Source organism: Myotis daubentonii, chromosome 1 (assembly GCF_963259705.1).
Source record: "Myotis daubentonii chromosome 1, mMyoDau2.1, whole genome shotgun sequence".
Lineage (NCBI taxonomy): Eukaryota > Metazoa > Chordata > Mammalia > Chiroptera > Vespertilionidae > Myotis > Myotis daubentonii.
The window spans coordinates 108057223-108078277 of NC_081840.1; the positions used below are offsets into that span (position 1 = coordinate 108057223).

The following is a 21055-nucleotide window of genomic DNA, read 5'->3' on the forward strand; positions in this document are numbered from 1 at the left end:
GTAGGACATCTCTCCTCTACATACTAGAAAACTGAGGCTCTGCAGAGAGGAGAAGGTCAAGGTTGCAACACCAGTGGGCATAGAGCAGGTGAAGAACCCAGGGTGATGCCTCTCTGCCCAAATGGAATCCTGAGGAGACCTCAGAAGCAAAGAGGCCCAAAAGCAGTATGTGGGGTGGGGTCCTTCCTCCTAGCCCTAATATGAGACCTTGCCTCCAATCCTTGCAAGGGCAAAAGGAAGAAAAGCAAGTGGGCCACCCTAACTCATATAGGTCTAATCTCTTCTGGGACTTGGTCCCAAATATTCAGGGTGGGGTCTGGGTCTGACTGAGCTGTAAGAGTCCACTCACCCCTCCATAGGAAGGAGAGGAGTAGCCTAGCATGGGCCCTTTAAGAAGGTTGTTGGGGGGGGGAGAAGGGGGGGGTGGGGACAGGCAGGGAGCCCGGTGAAATCCGAGTGCTGGTTGGGCTGCTGCTCCGCCCCCAGAGCTAAGTAGACTATGTGCACTGAGAGCCCCAGCCCACACCAGAAGAGCCGAGTTCTCTCAACTGGAGACTTTGGCACTTAAGTCCGGCTGCCAGCCCGCTGCAATGCACACAGATCCTCAGCCCCGAATCCCAGCCCCTGCCCTGGCCTTGGCTTTGACCTTGGCTATGTTGGCAGAACCAGCATCTGCAGGTAAGTGAGGGACCTGAGACCCCAACCCAGACTGGCAGGAGCTGTGGAGGGTTCCTTAGATAGAGAAAAGGGATGGGCCCCAGAAGTGGCCTCCAGACTAGGAAACAAGGAGGCTGTGCTCCTGCCACCCCAGGCTGGGGTCTCTGGGAACTCCACCCGGGAGAGACACTCTCCATCTCAGGGTTATATGGGCTCTGGTTTCCTGAGCTTGGCCCCAGAAAGGGATTGCCCAGGGCATGGCACTATGTAGGATTGTTCTCCATACCCAGTGGAGCCCCTTCAATGCTGTCTGAGCTCCCTGAGCCCAGTAGGCTTTCTGTGACCACACGGTGCCCAAAGGACACCCAGTGATGAAAAGTACCCCAGCCTCAGCCACCCAGGCCAGGAATGGGGAGTGCTGAAAAGCAAGAAATGGGGAGGGAGCTACCCTGCCCCACCCTATGCTGGGGGGATGGGGCACAGGCACCTCAGCCTCCACCTCCTCCAGCCTCCTCTGGTCTCCTCCAGCTGCCTCCCAGCTCAGTTCCTGCTCCTACTCCCCTTGTCCAGAGATGCATTTTCTGTCTGGCTTCTTCATCGCCACCTTCCTCCTGTCCTCATCCCCCTCCTGTCTTTTTCTCTCTCCTCTCTCCTCACTGAGAAGTCTTGATTGGTAACAGACAGGACCACCCACTCTTCAGCCTCCTAGAGGCAGGTCTGGTGCCTCTCCATATCCTGTGCTCCAACAGGGGCTTGTCCCTCAGACAGCTCTGGGTAACCCCTGACACACCTCCCTGTCCCAGGCATTGGTGGCTGACCCCAGCAGAGACTGGATGACAGCTTGCCTTTGAAGGGTGCTAGGATGTGTCCCCTCTCAGTCACAATGCCAGAAATCCCACCACTGCAGCATTCTTCCTTCAGTGAAAGCATAAGAATTGTGGCCTCAGAACCCATCAGTCATTATACCCGTGTATGAGTCAGTGCTTCAGCCTACAACTTTTGGGACCATTCCCAAGAGCAACTTTGAGCGGAGGAAGGACCTGAGTCTCCCTTCCATGGGCTCAGACCACTAAAAGGGAAATGAGTCAGGGGAGAACCCCACACATACTGGGTGAGTCAGAGCCAGATCCCCAGGCTTGCTACTCCCAGCGCCAGAGACTCCATCCTCCAAGGTCTCAGGGCCTGGGTGATGGGCAGGTCTCTAGAGAGATGGGATGTGGGCATCTGAGGTGACTGGGGAGGTTCACTCATGTAGCTCCACAGCCTCCAGCCAAGGGAAAGGTTCCAGCACCACCACTTCCTTAGCTTCAACTGAGAGCCTCTTTCAAAACCTCCTCAGCATCGACAATGTGCAGGTATCGTGCTGGGCAGTGAGGAGTGCACAGAAATTTATAAGCTGGACTTGGTTTCATTCAGGAGCTAGAAAAGCAGATTAGAACTCAAACAGCAATTCCTGTCATGTCTGCAAAGATCCTGATAAAGGGTATGGAGAAAAGAAACCCAGAGGCAGCTGGGGCCAGGCAGAGGATGATCCGTGAGCCAAGTCTTGGAGGGCGTGAAAGGTCACACTCCAGGAAGGGGGTCCATGAACAATGGCCCTGAGGTGGTATGAGCAGAGGGATGTTGAGATAGAAAGGCCAGCAGCCTGGCTGAAAGACACATTTTGAGCAAGAGCTAGGAAAAGCAATTGCACTGGGGCCCAGAAACTTTAAATGGCAAAATGCAGCCCACTGCCTATGCCCTGCTGAGGAGCCAACAAAGGTTTTAGAGAGGAGATGACATGATGCCAATTGGGGCTTTATAACATTAAGCCAAACCCTGCCTTTAGGAAGGATTTGGAATTGGGTAGGGGTTGGGTGACCTGGTATCCTCTCCCCCTCCCAGGCAGAGTTCCTCTCCAAAAACCCATCTCTGTCACCACACCTAGTTAACTCCCTTTCCTGGTCTCTGCAGTAGGGACAGCCCCTGCCTGAGGAGGACGTCACTCCTACCACCCCTAGACACCCCTGGCCCCAAAAGGCCCTCAAGGTACAAGAGTGAGGCACATTGGGCATCTAGGTCATGGGGCCTGAGAGTTGAGCACCCTTGGAAACCATCTGGTCCAGCCTTCCAATTGTACAGACAGGGAAACTGAGGCCCCAGGGAGGAAGCAAAGTGCCCTAAGTCCCACGGAGAAGCCCAGCTGCCAGGGAAGAGCCTCCAGTCCTGCTCTGAGGGAGTAAGTGTGGTATCCAACTCCTTCAGAGCACTGCAGAGTAACAAACATTGGGGAAGACTGGGTTTGAGCTGATGTGGAGATGACAGAATTGGAGGTCAGAGTGAGCATAGAACGGGTGTAGCTGCCTTTGAAAGGTAGGTGAGGGGTTGAAGTGGAACTCAGGCAAGAGCACCTGGCAGGGAGGGCTCCTATGTAAACTTGATGGGGGCTCTGAACTAATGGGTCTGTCTTAGAGAGCATGGGGGGACCAGGTGCAAGGAACTCAACCAGGGCAGACTCCCTGGATGGTCTGGGGGGGAACAGTCTCTGAGCCATGCACATACTAGCCTGAGCCTCAGGGCAGGGCGGAGGCTAGGGCAGCCGGGCAAACTATGAATAAAACTAAAAAAAAAAAAAAAAAAGAATGTACCCTTTTATGTAATGATGTTTACTTTGAATTTATATTAGTTCACACAAACACTCCATCCCTGCTTTTGTTCCGGCCCTCCGGTCCAGTTTAAGAACCCATTGTGGCCCTCGAATCAAAAAGTTTGCCCACCCCTGGGCTAGGACCTTCAGCCCAGACCACCCAGACTCTAGAAAAACTGTTTCAGAACCAAGTATAACTGAGCCCCCTCCCAATGTTTGTCTGCCTGCTTGCCTGGGCAGGATAAGAAGGGCCTTTCAGTACAGCCGCCTAGGGGGCCCAAAAGGGGGCCAGGCCAGGTGGGCCAGGCCATTGGCGATGGCTAGGAGGAAGTGGGGCATGTGGAGAGTTCTCAGAGGAAGTGTATAGGCTCAGTCTGGGAACTGGGCATGCTGCCCAGGAGGGGGCAGGCAGGGGAGGGGGAGTTGGAAATAACCCTGACATACACACTCATTGGTGCACAGATGTGGGCTCGCACATGAGTACAGACAACCCGGCACACAGCCAGCTGCCCTCACAAACCTGGGTGGGTAGCTGCTGCCAGGAGCCCAGGATGGCTGCTGCCTCCCTATCTGGTAATACAAGCCCCATATTTCACAGACCTGGGCTGGGTGATGCCTGAGGGGGAAGGAGGTGAGGACAAGATGGAACCAGGGCTGCTATGCTGAGCTGTGGCTCCTATTTGGTGCCAGGAGCAAATGAACAAAGGGGCCTTTGGGTCCAGGACTTAAGCCTGCTCACTGCCTGGTCCCTCTGCTCCTCCACTGCCTGTCCCCCAGTTCCCGGTCCCATCCAGCTCCCCTTTTCCTTCCAACATGCCCCCTGCCCCAGCATATATCTAGTTCTGTAGAGCCTTCTAGAGTTAGGACTCTTTCTCCAGGGGCAAATGTAGGTTGTGTTTCAGAAGTACTGTATTCATTGTTAATGTGTAGGAGTCATCTTTTAATTAACTGAATTGGTATGAACAATTTTGTACTAGGATTTTCTCTGGGGTAGGAAATCCTAGTTCTTCCTGCTTCTCAGGAGAGTCCATAACTCCAAACAGGGGAGAGAATGGAGCTGTGTTATAATAGGGGTTCTACTTCCAGAGATACCCTATGGGAAGGCTAATCATATTGCCATGAAGCCTCACAGCCCTGCAAGTCAAGGACATCCATGTTTTACAGATGAAGAAACGAGGCTCAAAGAACAGGAGGGACTGGCCTCAGGTCACTCTGGGCACACAGGCATGGTGTTCTCACTCACCCCAACAACAGCTGGCTCTCCCATATAAAACCAGGTGGACAGCCACCACCAGGGCCCCCCAGCAGGGATGAGAGACAGGTCATCAAGGGAGAGACAGCACCCTGAGGCCCCCAGATCTCTGTTCCCATCCCCCCCATGCCCCTCTAACACCCCACCTCTCCAAATCCTCTCCACTTTCTCATAGCATAAGGAAATCCTCTTCAAGAAAGCTCTGCACTCCTCCCCCAACAGCTGGAATGGCAAAAGAAATCACATTTGTCTCCGACGTAGGGGAGTGGCTCTGGGGCTGCCGGCAAGATGGCTTGGTGGCATGGCTCACCCATGTTCTGGACAGTGCTTATCCTGTTGACCATTCCTTCCTCCCACTCAACTCCTGCCCATGCCCTGCCCGCGTCCAGCCTTTGAAGGAGCTGGCTCTGCCAGGCCTCCTTCCACTGCTCATGCTAAACTGTTTCAGTGTGTGTCTCTCTCATGGCTTAACTGTCATGGTGGGTCAGCAAGACTGCCTCCCCTCCCAGACCTGACTGCAGAGACTGCTGATCTCAGGCCAGACCCCCATGGTTCACAAGGAAACCAGAACCCAGAGAGGGGCAACTATTTTCTCAGAGTCACACAGCAAGTCCTTAGCTGGGCAGGGTCTGGGCCTCTCTGCTCTTGGCCCTTATACCCTGGTCTAGATGTGGCTTTTCTCAGGGGTCTCCACTTCTTGCTGAGCACAGGACTGGACCCACAAAGGGGCATAGAGACCACTGAGTCAACCAGGGGTTTCCAGACTGTGCCCAGGGTGCTCCAGGGCTTTACATCCCCATATCTAGAAATATAGGATACATGCCCCACCCTAATCCATGCATAGCAGTTTCATGGATTAAACATTTATAAATTGAGGTTTTATTTTTGATAAAGTATTCTGTGGCTTTACAAAACTTGAAAACTAATAAATTGCTTTGAGTTAAAACGTATTGAGAGCATAGGAGATTCAGACCAGATACAAGGAAGAACTTCCTGGCTTTCAGGGAATCCAAATCACGATTGTTACAAAGGACCCCTGGAAGTTGTCCTCCCCCAGGTGGACACAGTCTGGAGACCCAAAGGCAGGGAGCAGAACACAGTCCCAACTTCCTCCCAGCCAGGCCTGGGGGCCTGGCCTCTCATGCCCCAGCGTCCCATTTGTAACCCTCCTAGAGCCAAATGGGACATTCCTAAGCATCCAGGTAAGCAAGAGCCTCATGGTGCCACCTGCCTGTCCCCGCCTCAAATACCAGCCTCCACATTCAAAGTGATCCTGTGTCCCACAGCCTAACTGATGAACTAGGACAGCAGATAGTAACCCATAACCCCTAATACCCTTCCACCTTTGCCCAGCCGGTTCCCTACAACTGCTCTTCCCTTTTTCTCCCCATCCTTCAAGGCCCAGTTCCAACATCACCACCTCTGGGAGCCTTTCTAACCATTGATTGCTGAGGCACACAGCCTGGTCTGCCCTCCTCTTGGCCCCCACCTTGCATTTCTATGAGCTCACAAGCCTTTCTTCCCCTTTCTTCATCTGGCCTCTGCCCCAGGTCCATGACCTCCATCATTGCACCCAGTGGGAGCATACCGTGTTGCTCAGCAGCCTGGCTTAGAGCCTAGCAAGGAGAGTGTCTAGCCCCTGAGACAGAAGTCCTGGGGGAAGTCCCCAACTCAGGACACACAGCCCCAGCTTCACCACCAGAGCAAGGCCTCTGGCCTGAGACAGCCTGCTCTCTGGGGACATAGAGGGGGCTGGGAAGAGGAGACCAACTTCCGTTCCCACCTAAGAGCAACTCCTCCCCCACCCACATTTCAGGAGGGCCAACTATAAATATCAGTGGGCCCTGGATGCTGATTCCCACGACACCAACCCCTCCCCGCCCCCTTCCCGCATGCACATTGGCTGGGACCAGCCCCGCACTCCTGCAGCTTTAGGCCAGTCAGCAGGCAGGCCTCAGGCACACACACACACACACACACACACACACACACACACACTTCCCACAGTGGTCAGGAAAGGAACAAATCACCCTTTTGGGTGCTTTGAACTCCCTTTCCACTCTCAGTTCTGAGTTAGGCCCAACCTCTCCCCACTGTGAGTCCTTAGCTCTGGGAACCTCTACAGGCTGGGGGATGAAGGAGGCAGGAACATAATGGTAAAGAACACAGTATTAGAGAGTCTAGAATTTAATTACAGCCCTACCACTGGATGCATGACCTTGGGCAAGTGACTTGGCCTTTCTGAGCCTCAGTTTTCTCCTCTCTAAAATGGATAAATAATTCCTACTTCTTCTGTTCATCAAGGATGAAAGCCCTTTACCTAGAATAGGAATCTGCTCCTGAGGTTGCTGTTACTCTATTTCCATCTCCTTCGGGAATGGGGGCAGCCCCAGCAAGATGGGGGATCCTGCTTAGGAATCTTTCAGAAAGGTCCCCAGGTTGGGTATTGGATGTGGGGGCCCTGTGAGAGGGTCTGTGTGGGATAAAGTGACATAGAAAAGAGGAGGTAGGCTCCAAAGGGAGCTGTCAGCCAGCCACTGACAGCCTGCCCAGGGGGAAGGGAGTCTGCATCTGACTGACCCTCTTGGCTGAGACCTACACACCCTTCCCACTGTGAGGAGAAGCAGGACAACCCCTCCCAGCCCTGACCCAAATCCTAATAGTCCCTTAGATGGATATCACTGAGCCAGAGTGCAATATAATCAACATGTGCTTAACAGATGACCAAATGACACTCAGACCTGCCCAAAAGCAGATGAGCTGGGACAAAGAGAGGACAGGCACCAGCACCTCCTACATGACAGGGAGCCTAACTGCCTTTCTCTTCATTTGCCCACCCCTCAGGGGCCTCTCCAGAGGTAGGAGCAAAAGTCCAGGGCCATGAGATGGTTCAACTGCCAGAGTTCCCATGGAGATATTACCACCACTCCTAAGTGGCAGTGGCTGCATAGTGAAGAGCAAAATGAAAACTGAGGGAGTGGGGGATCCTCTCTGCCCTGGGCTGCTTGGAGCCATTGGGATGTTGGTGATGAGTCCCTGTATGTGTGAGATCAGGGTTGGTAGAGGTGAGGGGAAGTGAGTTTCAGGAAATGAGCAGCTGAGGAGGTTGGGGGTATCACTGGAGAGACACTCTGGATAATAAACTAGCCAGAGCCTGGGCCCCCAGCTTAAAATCCCACTGTGTGGGCATCCTCTGCCTTCACCCCCATAGGGGTAACTCTTCTCAACAGACCTTTGGGCAGATCCCAGCTAGCTCCCCGGATATGAGCTAATAGCTAATAAAATCCAGGCCCCAGCTGCTAGCTGAGCCTCTACTTCTGGGCATCTGGTGCCCACATGCTTCCAGCCACCCATTTGGAGCCCAGCTGAGCCCCTCCAGGCACAGGTACAGTTGTTCCCCTTATCCATGGGGGATATGTTCCAAGACCCCGAGTGGATACCTGAAACCTCAGATAGTTCTGAGTCGTATATATACTATGTTCTCTTCTAAACAGGCACACCTAGTTTTATTGTGCTTCACAGATATTGCTTTTTTTTTTTTTTTTTTACAAATTGAATGTTTGTGGCAACCCTTTGTCAAACAAATCTATTGGTGCCATTTTCATATTATGGATAGCATTTTTAGCAATAAAGTATTTTTTAATTTTTATTAGAATATTGAAGAAGGAGGGAGGGGGAGAGAGAGAGAGAGAGAGAGAGAGAGAGAGAGAGAGAGAGAGAGAGAGAAACATCGATGTGAGAGAGATACATCAATCAGTTGCCTCCCACACACTCCCAGACTGGAGATTGAACCCAAAGCCTAGGTATATGCCCTGACCAGGAATTGAACCCATGACATTCAGTTCATCAGACAACACTCCAACCAACTGAGTCACACTGGCCAGGGCAGCAATAAAGTATTTTTAATTAAGGTATGTACATTGGTCTTTTTAGACATAGTGCTATTGCACACTTAATAGACTACAGTATAGTGTAAACATAACCTTTATATGCACTGGGAAACCAAAAAAATTGTGTTTTTCACTTTATTGCAAAGTTCTCTTCATTCTTGTGGTATGGATTCAAACCCTCAATATCTCCAAGGTATGCTTATACATTTTCACTTAAAGGAAGCAATTCACGCCTTCTTTTTGGCATATCTAAATTACCAGCATCACTAGTCTTGCACTTTGGGGCCATTAGTAAAATAAGGATTACTTAAACAAAACAGCCGATCTGATCTGATCATTGAGCCAGCTACTAAGTGATAAAGAGGTGGGGGGCACATACAGTGTGGAGAGATGCTGGACAAAGTGATGATCCATCACACTATTCAGAATGGTACACAATTTAAAACTTATGAATTATTTCTGGAATTTCCATTTAATATTTTCAGACCATGGTTTACCATGAAACCACAGAAAGCAAAACCACGAATAAGGGGGTACTTCTGTACTCAGATGGGAGCCTGTCCCTTCAACTGTTGACAGCCCTGGGGAAGGGGAGAAGTTGTAGGGACCTGGGTGGCCTTAGTCAGACTTCTGTTCCTCTCTGGGTCTCTGTGTAGGATCTTCATCCTTCAAGGTCAATTCTAAAGTTCTGAGCTCAAGCCTCTTAGGAACAGGACAAGAGACTCTGCTTCTGTCCAGACAGAGCCAGATGCTTGTTCTGGGCCACATAACAAGGTAGGCTGGGCCTGGGACAGGACTGAGAGGCAGCCCAGCCCGCCAGAGCTCCCAGGCATTGGGAAACCGATTTTCTCTGTGGCACAAAGCCCTGGGGCTCTCCTGGAATGAGAGTAGCAGCTTCTCTCCATCCCCACTTCCCATCTTACACCCTCTGACTCCAGCCCCACCCTGCCAAAAATAAACCCAGACCACCCCGTCTTGTACCAGCTAGACCCACCCAGCCCCTCCAGAGGCAGCTGAGTCACCGCTTGGAGCTGCTTCTTTTTTTAACTGTCTGAGTCACCAGTGTGGCTACGTCTCCATGACACATACCTCAGGCTGCAGCCCCCAAAGGTCCAAATGAGGGAGGAGTCAGAATAGAGGCTGGCAGCAGGTGTGAGTTCAGGCTAGGGCCTCCAGGCCTGAGGAACTCACCCCCTAGCAATCCAGAGCCCAGACCTGCCCCTAATGATCCTGGCATTACCCTGCCCCATCTGCCAGGACAGTCCTTCAGGGATTTTGGTGACAAAGCCCATCTGCATCGGCCCTGCTTCCACAGCATATTGCCAGGAACAGAGGGTCTCCAGGCAATGGATGGAAAACAGCCCAAGGTCTGGTGAGCCCTGCAGGGTAGGAGTGAGCATGGCTTGGCTTTCTGAGCTGAAGGTTACAGAGATGTTCAATTCCTGCTTTTCCTCACTGGATCCAACTCAGACTGTGACCACTCTGCCCAGAGCACCAGGAAGACTTTTTGTGGGACAGATGCCCCCACTTCAAACCTTTCCTTGCTCTCTCTATGTCCCTTCCACAGAACCAACTGAGCTGCCGAACTGTCTCTGCCGAACTGAGCTCCCCATCCCTGTCTCTCTCTCTGCCTCTGTCAGCCCCATCTCTCTGGCCTTGCTCTGTTCTTCCTTTACCCAGTTGTGGTGGCAGTCCAAAGTGCTCCCTCTGCAGCTGGCACCTCCACAGGTTCTTCTCTGCCTTCCCAGTAGACATGACACACCTCACCTCCACCCATTCCCACAGAGACTCTGGGCTCCAGGGACCAATTCAAAGAAAAAGTTTCCATCTCCCTCAGCTAAGTCCCCTCCTTCCCCTGTCCAAAAACACAGCTATATCCTGTCCCAGGGAGTGTCAAGATCCCACAGGCACTTCCTTAGCAGCTGAGAAAGGGGGGGGGGGGGGAGTAAGGACGGGGCCTTGGAGGCCCCTTTCCTCCTCCCCGCCCTTCCCCCGCCTGTTTGGAGCCTGCACAGCCTCAAACCCCATCTATCTCCTGTCTGTGCTATGGACTCCAGCTATAAATAGGGACTCTAATTCTATTTTCTTTAAAAACAAGCACCAGACTCTGTTACCACAGACCCAGAAAAGCACTCCCTGGCTGGGGCAGGGTGGGGACATTGTGTGCAGGCCCCTGCCTCTGGTCACTGGGGCCCTAAAAGACAGAGGGGGACTAGAAAGAAGCCTGGAGGTGAGACAGGTTAGGTAGAGCTGGTCAAGCCCTCAGGTGCCATCCTTGCCAGCAGTCCACTAGGGAATATGGCTGCCCCTCTCATCCTCCTGGGCCCGTCCTCCTTTCTTCCCATCTCCCTTCACCAAGCAGCCAGTCTTATCCCAAGACTCATAGTGTTCATGGAGAGAAGTGACAGTGACACAAGTCCCCAAGCCACAGTGGAGTGTCTTTGCACCCCCAATGCAGAGGAGCTTTGGGCTGTGGGGAAGGATGAGGAGAACTTTTATGAAGGAGCATGAGGGCATTTCACAGGCAGAGAAGAAAGAAGAGCTCACCACGTAGAAGGCCTTGAGCAGAGGCTGGGAGTAAGAACCTGACAGGTATGGATGGAAAACAGCCCAAGGTCTGGTAAGGGTGGCACGTGGGGTGTTCAAGGGAGGTGCACAGGAAAGCCTGTGGATCAGGAGCAAGGTCACCCAGCACCCCACATCAGTGCTGCACTAGGGGGTTGAGGTTTGATCATGGGGCAATGGGAAGCCATCAAAGTCTTCCAGGCAAAGAAGGATGATGGAGTGACTTTCATTTTAGGTTAACTGTGGCTGCTATTAGCAAAACAAGGCAGAAAATTTATTAAGCCAGGCAATTGATGGTGGCCATCTGCTTTGCAGGATAGCACAGAGGAGCAAGAGGGGGAGATGAATTTGAAGGAGAATTTAAGGGTAGGATGGGTGTCCATAAGGAGGGAGGAGAAAGAATGTCTGAAACAACTTTTAGATTTCTGCCTAGCAGTGGGTGGGTGGTGGGACCTTCACTGGATGGGAGCAGAGATGACACTGACTCTGGCTTGAGATGAGTGGGCTTGGGGGTTCCTAGGGTTGTTTCTGGTGTAGATGTCTAGAGGTCATTGGCAGTGCCAGAGACAGAGATTGGGTACCATAGCAAAGAGGTGGTACCTGAGGCCAGGGAAGAGAGATGGACTAGAGAATGTGGTAGTATGGGCACAGCTTGGAGGTACTGATAGGTTAGAGGGGTTACAGAATTAGTGAGCATGCTAAGTAGGGACCTATGCCAAGAGGATTCGGGCCTGTCGTGGGGGGACTCAGTCTGGGGATCTCTGGGGTACCTGGTTGGCACAGAGGCCACTAGCAAGGACACTTAGGTTACCTGGTCCACCCTCACAGGTCACACCTTCCTGGCAGCACACCACCAGTATGAGAGCTTGCTGTTCTGCCTATCTGCTGTCAGCTCTGCCAATAGAAAATCCCTCATATGAGCCAAATGCTTCCTCATTTAATCTTTGTATTCCCTTAGGTGCTGGTACTTCCTCTGTCAGTACATGTGTCTAGTCCTCCTGGATGATAGATGCCCTAGGCACAGGACACAGGCTCTGGGCCCTGTTCTCAAGATTTTCCAGTCTGGTCAGGCCTGTCATCCCTTAGGCCAGAGGTGAATTCTGCTGTATCCACTGTAGTGACCACACCCCTCCACCAGCAGTCCCTCTTGGGCTGGGCTAGGCTGATCTGGCCAGGGCTTAGGTGTATGTGTCAGTCTCCACACCTAAGTCCCTTTTCACAGATGGGAAAACTGAGGCCAGAGAGGGTATGGCAGCATGTGGCTCTGAGTATAGTGTGTGTGTGGGTTCCTGACCCAAGCCTCTGCTTCCCCCAGGTCTCCTAGACATGGAACCTCTGTCTGTGGGGTCATCCTGCCTCCCTTCCCTATATTTCAGATGGGAGGACTGAGGCAAAGATAGTGGTGTCTTCTCTAAGGCACATAGCCTATTGAGCACAAGTTGGTCAAGTTGGTCCAGACCTCTGTCTGGCTTCCACTGTTCCCGCATCCCAGCTAACACTCACTGTCTCCAAGCCGTCTGTCAGGCTCAGAAAAGCCCTGAGGCACATCTCCAACAGCCTTCCCTCAGTGATTTCTCATCCTAGAGCAGAAAGGATTCTGACAGAAGGGATGGCCCCTCAGCCTCCTGAAGGCAGGCTTCTCACCCTGGGTGGAAACCACACCTCCCACCTCTCCAGCCTCTTCCATGACCTCTAAGACCTCTATGGGCTGGTGGATCAGAGAGGGACCTTCTTCAGTGCTGACTCACTTATCACTATTTTCTGGAACGTGTCATCCTCAGCCAGCCCTGAAGACCCAAAGCCAGACCCCAGCCAGCCATGCTAGGAGAGGCCAGCTGCCAAACCATGCTCTCCCCTTCCCTCACTCCCTCCCCCCTCTACCACCCCCAACCCTGAAAGAGGGAGTCTTAAGGACAGGAAGGGAAAAAGTGTGTCTTCCCCAGGCAAGGGGCCAGTTCTCACACTCAGGCAGATGCTCCACTTCTAAGTCACACATAGCAATCAACACCCCCTTCTATGTGCATACCCCACCCTGACACCTACAGTACCAGGCTCAGGAAGCACACCAACAAGGTCTTGAATCCCATTCCATGGCTGCTCTTTATGCCCTAGGACAGGTAACTATCTTCCTTGCCTCAGTTTTCACACTTGTAAAATGAGAGCAATCTCACGGGGACCCTGCTGGAGGTGAGGGCTGGGCAGGCCAGATGCCAGGCAAGCTCCTTCACTCTTTCTTCTCTCCAGAGCCCCTACCTCAGCCTGGTCAACTGAGATGAGGGACCCATATTCCCTCCAGGGCCAGGAAAGCGAGGGGAAAGGGAATATGGATGAGGGCCTAGAAATCCTCCCTTTATAAGGAGGAAAATCACAGGACAAGAAAAGGCCTTTCTGAATTGCTTCAAGCCACAGAAGCCCCACCCCTTCATGTTCTGGCTTGGAGAACAGCAGGCTTCCACAAAGACTCCACTGAGGGCCCTGCTTCCTCCTGCCTCAGCCTTCCAGCCTGGGTGGACTCTGGGCTGCTTCTTCCAGCAAAACCTTTCATTTTCTCTCCCACTTCCTCTGTGACCCACATGGCCCCAGGGTAGGAACACATGGCTGGGAGCCCAGGGCACCAACTCTGCCTGATCAGTGTCTGTGGACCAATCTCTGTATCTTACTCCACTAGTCCCCTGCTTCCTCCCCAGAGGCACTCACCTTCCAGAGGGGTTCCTAAATTGGACATGTTCCTCAGTGTATGGCCCTTGGTATGGGTGGCCTCCAGGTGCTTGGTTAGAAGACCAGTAGCTGAGGCCAGTGACCAGGGTCAGGGCTCAGCAAATAACTGAGGAAGCCATTGTCCTGCCCTGTACTCCTTGGCAACCAAACACAAGGTCAAGTACCCTGAGAGTGAGTCTTGTGGTCAAGTGTTCTCCAAGTGAGGAGGAATGGGGACCACAGCTGAGGTCTCTGTAGTGTTGAGATGTAAAGATAGGGGTTTGCCCACAAGTACAGGAGCCTCTCCAACAGCCTGCTTTCAGTGATTCCCACACTCTGTATACTGGGACAAGCTGTTGTCTCCTGAGAGGAACAGGAATGGCCGCTGTTTAAAGTTCCCCATGACTTTGAACTAATCTACTGTTGTTCCTATGGCCGTGCCTTGAGGGTGCTTGAATGGCCCTGGGTTATGGACTCCATCTGGAACCAAGGACACAGGTAGTAAGCACTGAGGGTGCCAGGTGCATGAGCATCTTCCAGGCAGCCAGCCCTGGCAGGTCCAGTATTCAGAGACAGGCTGGGCCCACCACACCAAATCCTCTCTTGTTCTGCACTCACTTCCACCACTACCCACTGTGCAAGGGTTAGGGTCTGCGCTGCTCCATGGGACTGAGTTCTCATACCAGTACATTTTCTCTCCCAGCTCTGCAATGGGAGGGAGCAGCATAGGGAATATCAGCCCCATCAGGTTCTAAATCAGAGGGAACTTTCCTACCCCAGCCTCATTAGAGGTTCCCTGGCTTGGGCAGCAGAATACTGGGGATCTGGCTTGAGGTGACCTCAGGAAGAGCCCAGCTACAGGGGAAGGACACCTGGCCCATCCCTGCTCTCACACAGGGCCATTCACAAACACACCCATGAAGACAAAGGACCCTTCACCCTTGCTTTGGCACTCTCAGAATACCCCACTCTTCAGACTCCCCAGGGGGAATCTCCCAGCCTCAGCCCCTCCCTACCCTGAATCTGGAACCAGGATTTGTCACCCATAGTGGAAGAGTACAGCTCCACCTAGAGCAGGAACCCCTCTGTCTCCAACTGGCTTGCGGGTTGTCCCCTCCTCATCCTCCTTGCTCCTGTCCACAGCAACAGGCTCACTGCCGATATCCTGCCTTCTCCAACTCTCTTGGGCTTTTCCTTCCCCATCTCCCTCAGGCCTCAGTCTGGATCCCTGAGTTCAGTCTTTGTGGAGGAAGGGTCTTTATTTTCCATTCTCAGGTGTGGTTTTGTTTTGTTTTCATTGTTAATCCTCACTTGAGGATATTTTTCCATTGACTTTTAGAGAGTGGAAAGGGGGAGACAGAGAGAGATGCATCATCTGGTTGCCTCCCACATGCAAGGCCGGGATCGAGCCTGCAACCGAGGTATGTGTCCTTGACCAGAATCGAACCCTTCAAGTCCGCAGGACAATGCTCTATCCACTGAGCCAAACTTGCTAGGGCCCATTCTCAGTTTTAATATCTTTCTCAGGCTTTCTGTCTTTCCTAGGTTGGTTCTCCCTCTACATCCCTATCATTTCAGTATTGTATTTGTGGATGGATGAATGAATATGGTTCTGCCTTCTCTCACCATCCATCTCTCAGCTCCTGCTCTGTCTCTGTACCAATAAGTCCTTCCTCAACAACACATGTCCAGGTCTCCCACCACCCACACTTGACTGTGCGCCTAGGCACTCCCCACTGGCCATCCTGCCCAGCAGCTCTCAGCTCCCAAACTTTCTCCCTTATAAAGTCAGACAGCAGCAAACACCCAGGAATGCTGCTGCTGCCCATGACGCATGCTGGCTGTGGGGCTGCCTGGCTGCCCCCAAGCGACCAGGAATGTGGCAGGAGCAGGCACAAGGAATCAATTGCCAGGGAGGCGTGAGTTGGGGGTGGGGGTGCCCAGACAGGTGGCAGGGCCAGCACTGCAGGCTTTCTGCTTTTCTCTGTCAAATTGCTTCTCCTCTGGGGCCTCGGGTGTTCAAAGAAATGGAAGCCAAGTCCCCCTACTGCAGGCAGGGCTACAGAGAATTCTGTGGTCCCCACAACCCAGGAAGTAGGAACCAGGCTGAGAAGGCAAGAGGCCCCAGGCCAGACTCTTTAGACTGTTCTGGAGCAAGGGTGATGTTCCCAGATACAACCAGGATGGGGCAAAAGGAAGAGGGGAGGCAAAGGCTAAGACAGGGAGAGATGGGGGAAAACAGAGGCAGAGACAGGCAGCAGGGTGGCTGAAGAGCCAGGACAGAGATAAGGAGAGATGGGACAGACAGAGGGAGAGACAGTCTGGCTAGCCTATTCCTAAGGACTCAGAAGGAGCAGGGTCTGCAGCAGCCCACACCCCCCCATCCCCATCCCCGACTGGAAAGGCACCATACTTGAAACCTGTCCCTAGCCTGGGAAGTGGTCGACAGCCTGATGTGCACATACTCTGCCACTTATCACAAGAGCCTATTGACAGGCAGACACTTGGGCATCACCATGGAAGTAAGCCTCAGGTTTAGGATCCTCCCCCCCACTCCCTGCAGAGCAGGAGCCAGGTTCCCATTCATAAATGTCCCAGGAGTGCCCCCAGGGAGCCAGAAGATGCCCACATAACCTGTGCCCTGCTAGAGGGTGGCTTGCTAGGGTCCCTTGGCCTAGGCTTCATCTCCCCGTGTGAGAAGGGCTTGGTAGGGAAGAACACAAGCTCTTTCTGTGCTCCCAGCCCTTGTCTCAGGAAGAGGAATGGAGCTGCCCAGCCCTGGGCACAGACAGCAGTGCCCTGTTCATGGGCAGGAAGGGTGGGATGTTATGGGCCTTCTCCACCTTCAGTAAACCTCTTAGAATCTAAGACTTAGATGGATGAGCGCCAAGGAGGAGTGGCAGAAAGCCTCCAGGAACACAGGGTCCCTTTCACAGAGCCAGGCCCAGCCAAGTCATTGTGGGTGGGCACTGAGGGGCAAGACAGGCCTAGGCACAATCACTGTTCTGTCCTGGCAGCTCCCAGAACACACACACACACGCACGCACACACATGCACAAACATGCAGCCTTATGCAAATCCAAAACATACCCCCAGCAGCCACCCACACACTTGCACACACATGCAAATACACATCTGTATTACTCTGGACACTCACCTATCTTCCTTCTTCTAGGCAGAGAAACTCATACATATGGGATTCTTCTTGCTCCTTCACTTATCCCCCTGACCCTGTGGAGCATCCTGCTCCCACCATTCTGAAAGCTTGGCACCACTCCGGCAGCCCACAGCATGAACCCTCTGCACACCCATATTAGAGAGCAAACCTCTGGAGGGGGGAGGGACCTCCAGGAATAATTCCAACAGACAGGAGGAGGAGGGATTGGAAGGAGTGCTCATTTTACAAAATGGTGACCAGGAGGCCTCCTGTACAGCGCACACTGGGGATCAAGCCTCCAACCCTAGCATGGGCCCTTCTCCAGCTGCTGCAGGCCTGAGCTGGTATTTTGATGAATCATGGGTCTTCTTGACCCAAGAGAATCAAGGGGAGGTCTCCAGACATTTCTAATTCCTCCTCTCCTCCTGGATCACCCAAATCCCCAGCAGCCACTAAGCCCAATTTAGTCATGTTACCTTTCCTTCTACTCTCCTCTGTCTTCAACATTCTGGAGCCTATATATTCCTGCTGGTCTCTCACTTGTCCTTGTCCTTGCTTCCCATTCCCCTCCCTCTCTGCTCCTCTACACCACCTTTATCTCCCCCAGGAAGCCCTTGGGGATTGACTTCTAGCTCATTACTTCTTTATCCTGTACCACCTATTCATTCAAATTCCCTCTCCAACTGCCCCCTCCCCAGGACAGAGATTCTAGGTTCTTGCATCTGCAGCCATCAGAGACAGTAAGGGGCAGAAGAAGAACAGAAAGTAGAGGCAGTGAGGTGGGGGGTGGGGGGGACTGTCAGAGTTTCCAAAACCCTGGCCAGCAAGGCCTCAGAAGCCTCTGTTGGGTGGAGGGGCTGCCTGGCCTGTGAACTCCCAGCATAGCACAAGGCTGCTGTGTGAGCCTTTCCCTGCCTGGCCCCACTGGAAACAGCAGGGTCCAGCCCCTCAATGAGCCCATTCAGACTCCAGCCCTCTGGAAAGTACCTCTACTAGTACATCCTGCTGCCCTCCCACTTGGGCCTGGAGAACCAGGCCAAACTGGCTGCTGGGAGGGCACTGGAGGCAGGTTGGTTAGAGCCAGCCATCTATTTCAATTCCTGCTTAATCCAGAGCCCTGACCTTGATCACGCCCCAGCAGATTTATTTTTTTTAATATATTTTTATAGATTTCAGAAAGGAAGGGAGAGGGAGAGATGGAAACATCAATGATGAGAGAGAATCATTAATCAGCTGCCTCCTACATACCCCACACTGGGGATTGAGCCTACAACCCTAGTATGTGCCCTGATCAGGAATCAAACCATGACCTCCTGGCCAATGCTCAACCATTGAGCCACACTGGCCAGGCCCCAACAGATTTATATCCACCTTTAGCAAAAGGGAGTACCGATGGGTGTTTGGGTTCATTCCCACACAGGGGAGAGAACTGGGCCCTCTCTCTGTGGGTGGTAGGCAGGTAAATGTTCAGCAACAGGTTCTCTGGGAGAGAGTGAGCCCTGATTTGTGGTTTTGGCCTCTTTACATCATGGTATAAATATTCTCACCATGCAACATCACCTGGCTAACAATATCCCTAAAAATTTACAACCAGCTATTGCCAGCTGCTATGAGCGCTGGCCCACCACCATGCTGGCCCTGTTCTGCAGGGGCCACGTGCCCCAACCTCTGCAACTGTGTGTGCACTCAGTGTAGTGTGCTGCATTTTGTTATTAAGAATCAACGTCCTTGCTCAGTGGATAGAGCCTCGGCCTTCGAACTGAAGGGTCCCAGGTTCGATTCCAGTCAAGGGCATGTACCTTGGTTGCAGGCACATCCCCAGTAGGGGGCGTGCAGGAGGCGGCTGATCAATGTTTCTCATCGATGTTTCTAACTCCCTATCCCTCTCTCTTCCTCTCTGTAAAAAATCAATAAAATATATTAAAAAAAAAAAAAAAAGAATCAACGTCCTTGCAGGTAAGTTACCCACAGGTCCCCTGACCTGTCCCTTACCAGCACCAAGGTCTGTTGGCCTTGCTGGGCTTACTGGGCCACGTTCTCAGGTGGTTTTGAAGTTCTTATTTGACTCCTTTACCTACCCAATCAAAGGCTCCTGTGTTTCCAGCAAGTGCCAGCAAAGAAGATGACTATAAGGGTTGTAAGCTCAGCCCAAGTGGAAGAGCGTTATCCTTGGACCTCCCTCACATAGTGCTGGCTGCCCGTAGGGCATACATGCCTCCGACTCCTCCAGTGGCTATTTTTTCAGGCACACATCAGCTGATTCAGGTTGGCCGGGGACTAGTAGGTATATAGCCAATGCTAGACCATCCCTATCAAGCCATCAGCCTTTATTCACTCTCATGGGGTTTAAGGGAAGCCTAACAGGGATGAATCATCTTTTTAAACCATTACTGTCTGCCTCTCCCAGCCTTGGACATCTGGGGGACAGATTCAAAGTTATTTTGGGCCCTAATCTCCACAAAGGAATAGACCAGAAATTGTAGCAGCAAGTTGGAGGGCAAGAGAGGCTAATTTGAGGAAACTGCCTGGAAGGAGGTGGCAACTTAAAAAGAGGAGGTGTCCCAGCATGGGACAAAAAGGACCCTGGACAGTGACCACTAACCCTATGAAGCCGCCGCTGCTTTGGGAGGCCCACTGGCCTGCCCAGCAGACCCTCAGCTTCTCCCAAGCCTTGTCTTCAGCCTCAGACCCTGCCTTAGAGAACTCAGCTGTTGTCATCCCTGGCTTGCAAACAATGGGACCGGATCTGACTGCTCACCAGGGACCAGTAATAGCTCTACCGCAGGATGCAACATGGGGTGATGCAGGAAGTTTTGGCCCATTTGGGGTCTAGCACTGCACATGGCCTCCATCTGGCCTTAGAACTTTTGCTTCTCTATGGACTCAGACCAAACAAGCTGCCTCTGCCCACCCCCAAAAGCAGCTGGGAGCATGGCCCATGAGAAAAGCAAAGATGGGTGAGCTGCCTGACAGCAACACCACCAGGCCCCAGCCAACTCACGGAGGTGGGGCATAGCATGCAAAGTGGCCAAAGTGTAAGGGTACTTAGGAGAAGAAATTTGAACAGGGATCAGTTGAGGGTAAAGGTGATTCTTCTGGAACTCCAGTCCTGGGATTTGTGACCACCAGAGAGGTGATCACACCAGTGATGGTTTTCCTTTGGGCCAAGAAGGGGCCAGACCCAGATTCTGCTGGGGCTGAGGGGAAGAGAGCCATTGCTAGTAGAGGACCCTGGCCCCAGGAACCTCTGAAGAGGAGACCTGAGTTGCTTGAAATTGCTGGATTGGGCCTTCTTCAGAGGCAAAATCTAGACTGGGTACCTTCTGGGGCCAGGACCAAGCAGGTGCTGGGATCTGGCTGAGGCCCATGGGACAGCCATGTGGAAGACCATGAGGGTGTGCCAGCATGAAACTATTCCCTACAGCACACATATTCACTCTGTAGCACCTGTCCTCCTCCAGGCAAGGGTCTGAGACTTGACTAAAACTCCCTCTCTCACACAGCCTCCTTCTTCGGTGAGAACCACCTGGAGGTGTTAGTGGCCACAGTTCTGACCAACATAGACCTACAGCTACAGTTCTCCACATCCCAGCGTGAAGCCCTGCTTCTCCTGGCAGCAGGCCCAGCTGACCACCTCCTCCTGCAGCTCAATTCTGGACGCCTGCAGGTCAGTGACATCTCCCTGCTGAACTCTAGCTTTCAATGGCCCCTAACCAGCTATGTGACCTTGTGCAAGTCATTTTCACCTTGGGGTCTCAAGTTCTCCACTGTGAGATGGACAACTGAATCCCAGAAGCTGTGAGTCTGTCATGAACTTGCTCTGCCCTCCTGTTCTCCAACCTCACTTCTTACCACAACTCTAGCTGGCCTTTAGATGCTGACTACTCCAATGGCTTTCAGTTCCCTGGTAATCTATGGTCTCTTGCTGCCAGGTGTTTTCTCACTCCAATCCCTGTGCCTCATGCCTGTCTCATCAACTCCCTGCACCTAACACTAGTCTCTCCTTGAAGTCTCAGCATGGACATTTCTCCCTCCCCCTACCCCCAACCCCACCCAGTGATCACCTGGGCTCTGCATAGCAACAATCATGTCTGTAGATGATGGCAACAACAGTACTGCCACAGCTTCCTCTTTTTTCCATTTAATCCTTCAAGTCACTACAAGCTATATTAGCAAGGATTCCTCTGGCTCTCTCTTGAGGCTTCTCCCTA

General features: G+C 52.5%; 1 protein-coding gene across 2 annotated transcripts in view; it reads left to right on the forward strand.

Annotated features, from left to right (window-relative positions):
* The first annotated feature begins 498 nt into the window (after positions 1 to 498).
* CSPG4 (chondroitin sulfate proteoglycan 4) overlaps positions 499 to 21055 on the forward strand; it is a 38039-nt gene continuing 17482 nt past the window's right edge. The window contains exons 1-3 of one of the 2 annotated variants that reach the window (XM_059656215.1): positions 541 to 678; positions 10950 to 11017; positions 20348 to 20511. Coding sequence is in view for 1 of the 2 variants with exons in the window: in XM_059656212.1 (XP_059512195.1) it covers positions 591 to 678; positions 20348 to 20511 (252 nt within the window). In the remaining variant the exon portion in view is untranslated. Of the gene's footprint in view, positions 679 to 10949; positions 11018 to 20347; positions 20512 to 21055 lie in introns of both variants that reach the window. The other variant, XM_059656212.1, reaches the window with a different exon arrangement.